The sequence below is a fragment of the Dipodomys ordii genome, unplaced genomic scaffold (assembly GCF_000151885.1).
Source record: "Dipodomys ordii isolate 6190 unplaced genomic scaffold, Dord_2.0 Scaffold261, whole genome shotgun sequence".
NCBI classification, from domain to species: domain Eukaryota; kingdom Metazoa; phylum Chordata; class Mammalia; order Rodentia; family Heteromyidae; genus Dipodomys; species Dipodomys ordii.
The window spans coordinates 148,569-150,579 of record NW_012267477.1 but is presented as its reverse complement, the minus strand read 5'-3'; the positions used below and the strand labels follow the sequence as shown (position 1 = coordinate 150,579).

General features: G+C 41.0%; 1 gene segment (V, D, J or C); it reads left to right on the top strand.

Annotated features, from left to right (window-relative positions):
• The first annotated feature begins 1,037 nt into the window (after positions 1 to 1,037).
• On the top strand, positions 1,038 to 1,576 carry LOC106001075. The segment is given in 2 exon segments: positions 1,038 to 1,127; positions 1,251 to 1,576. Coding segments are annotated over 2 exon segments (378 nt in total).
• Positions 1,577 to 2,011: the final 435 nt, after the last annotated feature.

The following is a 2,011-nucleotide window of genomic DNA, read 5'->3' as shown; positions in this document are numbered from 1 at the left end:
TTTGAAGCCAGCCTAGACAGTTAAGTCCATGAGATCCTTATTTCCCATTAATCAGGGAAAATCTAGAAATGGACCTGTGGCTCAAGTGGTATAGCAGAGTGGTAGCCTTGAGCACAAAATATGAGGAACAGTATTCTTAAGTCTTATTCTTAAGTTCATGTCCCTACATACATACACACAGAAGTGAAACATTTTAATGTTAGTGAGGTGCCCATGGCTAATACCTGCCATCCTACCTACTCATGAGTGCCAGGTCTGAGAATGGCTCTTCAACGACAGCCTGCACAAGAAATTTCATGCAACTTTTTTTCTAATTAACCATCAAAAAACCAGAAACAGAAGTGTGGGTCGTGTGGTAGATCATTATCTTGAGAGAAATAGCTAAGAAACGGCACCCAGACCTGAGTTCAAGCCCCACGTACAAAAAACAAAGGAAAATCAAAGAAAGAAAGAGAAACAACTGAAAGAGGAAAAAAAGAATGAAAGAAAGAAAGAAAGAAAGAGAGTGAGATAGAAAAAATGCAGGAGGGGGAGAGGAAAAAGGAAGAAAGAAAGAGAAAGAAAGAAAGAAAGAGAGGAAAGAAGGAAGGAAGAGAAAGGAAGAAAGAGAGAGGAGAAAGAAAGAAAGAAAGAAAGAAAATAATTTTTGAGGTATAAGCACTTGGTAAAAAGAACACAAGATAATTTTTTCCAGCAAGAATTATTGAGTGAATTAAAGATCTAAAAAGACACAAGACTATGGTCCAATATATTTTTCAAATAGGTTGTTTTATACTAGTTGCTTCTGAGTATCATACATCTAAAAAATAATCTAAAAAATGTCTTCTACAGTCAAAAGATCACCAGCGAGAAACATATGCTCTGCAGACAAATTTATATTTTTTTGAATGGTCTGGGACATCTGTGGAGGCAAGGCCTGTGATGAGAGAGGAGCCAATCCTGCAGCTGAGCCTGCCCTTCCCACAATGCTGATTTGCATGTGCCCATAGCTCATCATACTGTCCAGAACAGTGGACTGCTCTTAAAGGCTGTTTACACCTTGTGTAGAACTCAGTCCCAGTCAGCATACAGCATGGACATGAGGGCCCCTGCTCAGCTCCTGGGGCTTCTGCTGCTCTGGCTCCCAGGTAAGAAAGGGCAGTACTGGGATTAACTCAGCTTTGTGCATCAGGGCTGACTGACACTTCAGGGAAGTCCTCTTTTAACATGATTATCAAGGTAGATATTTGTGTTTATGTTTCCACTGCCAGGTGCCAAATGTGACATCCAGATGACCCAGACTCCATCCTCCCTGTCTGCATCTCCAGGAGACACAGTCACCATCAATTGCAGGGCCAGTCAGGGCATTAGCAGTTGGTTAGCCTGGTTTCAGCAGAAACCAGGGAAAGCTCCTAAGCGGCTGATATACAAAGCGTCTAATTTAGGATCAGGTGTCCCATCCAGGTTCAGTGGCAGTGGATCTGGGACAGATTACTCTCTTACTATCAGCAGCCTGCAGGCTGAAGATTTTGCCACTTATTACTGTATGCAGTATGATAAGTTTCCTCCCACAGTGATACAAGTCATAACATAAACCTCCCAAGGAAGCAGAAGTGAGAGGCTGGGCTGCCCCAGCTGCTCCTCCTGTGTCTCCACATGTTGGCAGGGTTTCTCAGATGCAACCAGATTCTGAAGATCATTTGAAGATGTTGGCCAAAGTAGCTTGGCAGAATTCTCTCTACTCTAACTCTCCGCAGCAGTATAAACATGCCAATGCCTCTCCTGATTCAATAAATGACACAACTCACAGCATGGGAGGAGTCTGTGAGAGCATTAATTGGGGTTCATTTGGAAAGTGGAGATATGCTAATTAATGTAAACAGAAATAAATTGTAAGAAATACATTAATTTAGTTTTTTGTCCTGAAAATATTTGTACAGATTTCATCAGCAAATAATGTGCTTTCTTCTTCAATTCTCAATTTAATTTTTTATTTCTTGTTTTATATAATTTGGAGGAGGAGATCCTGTAT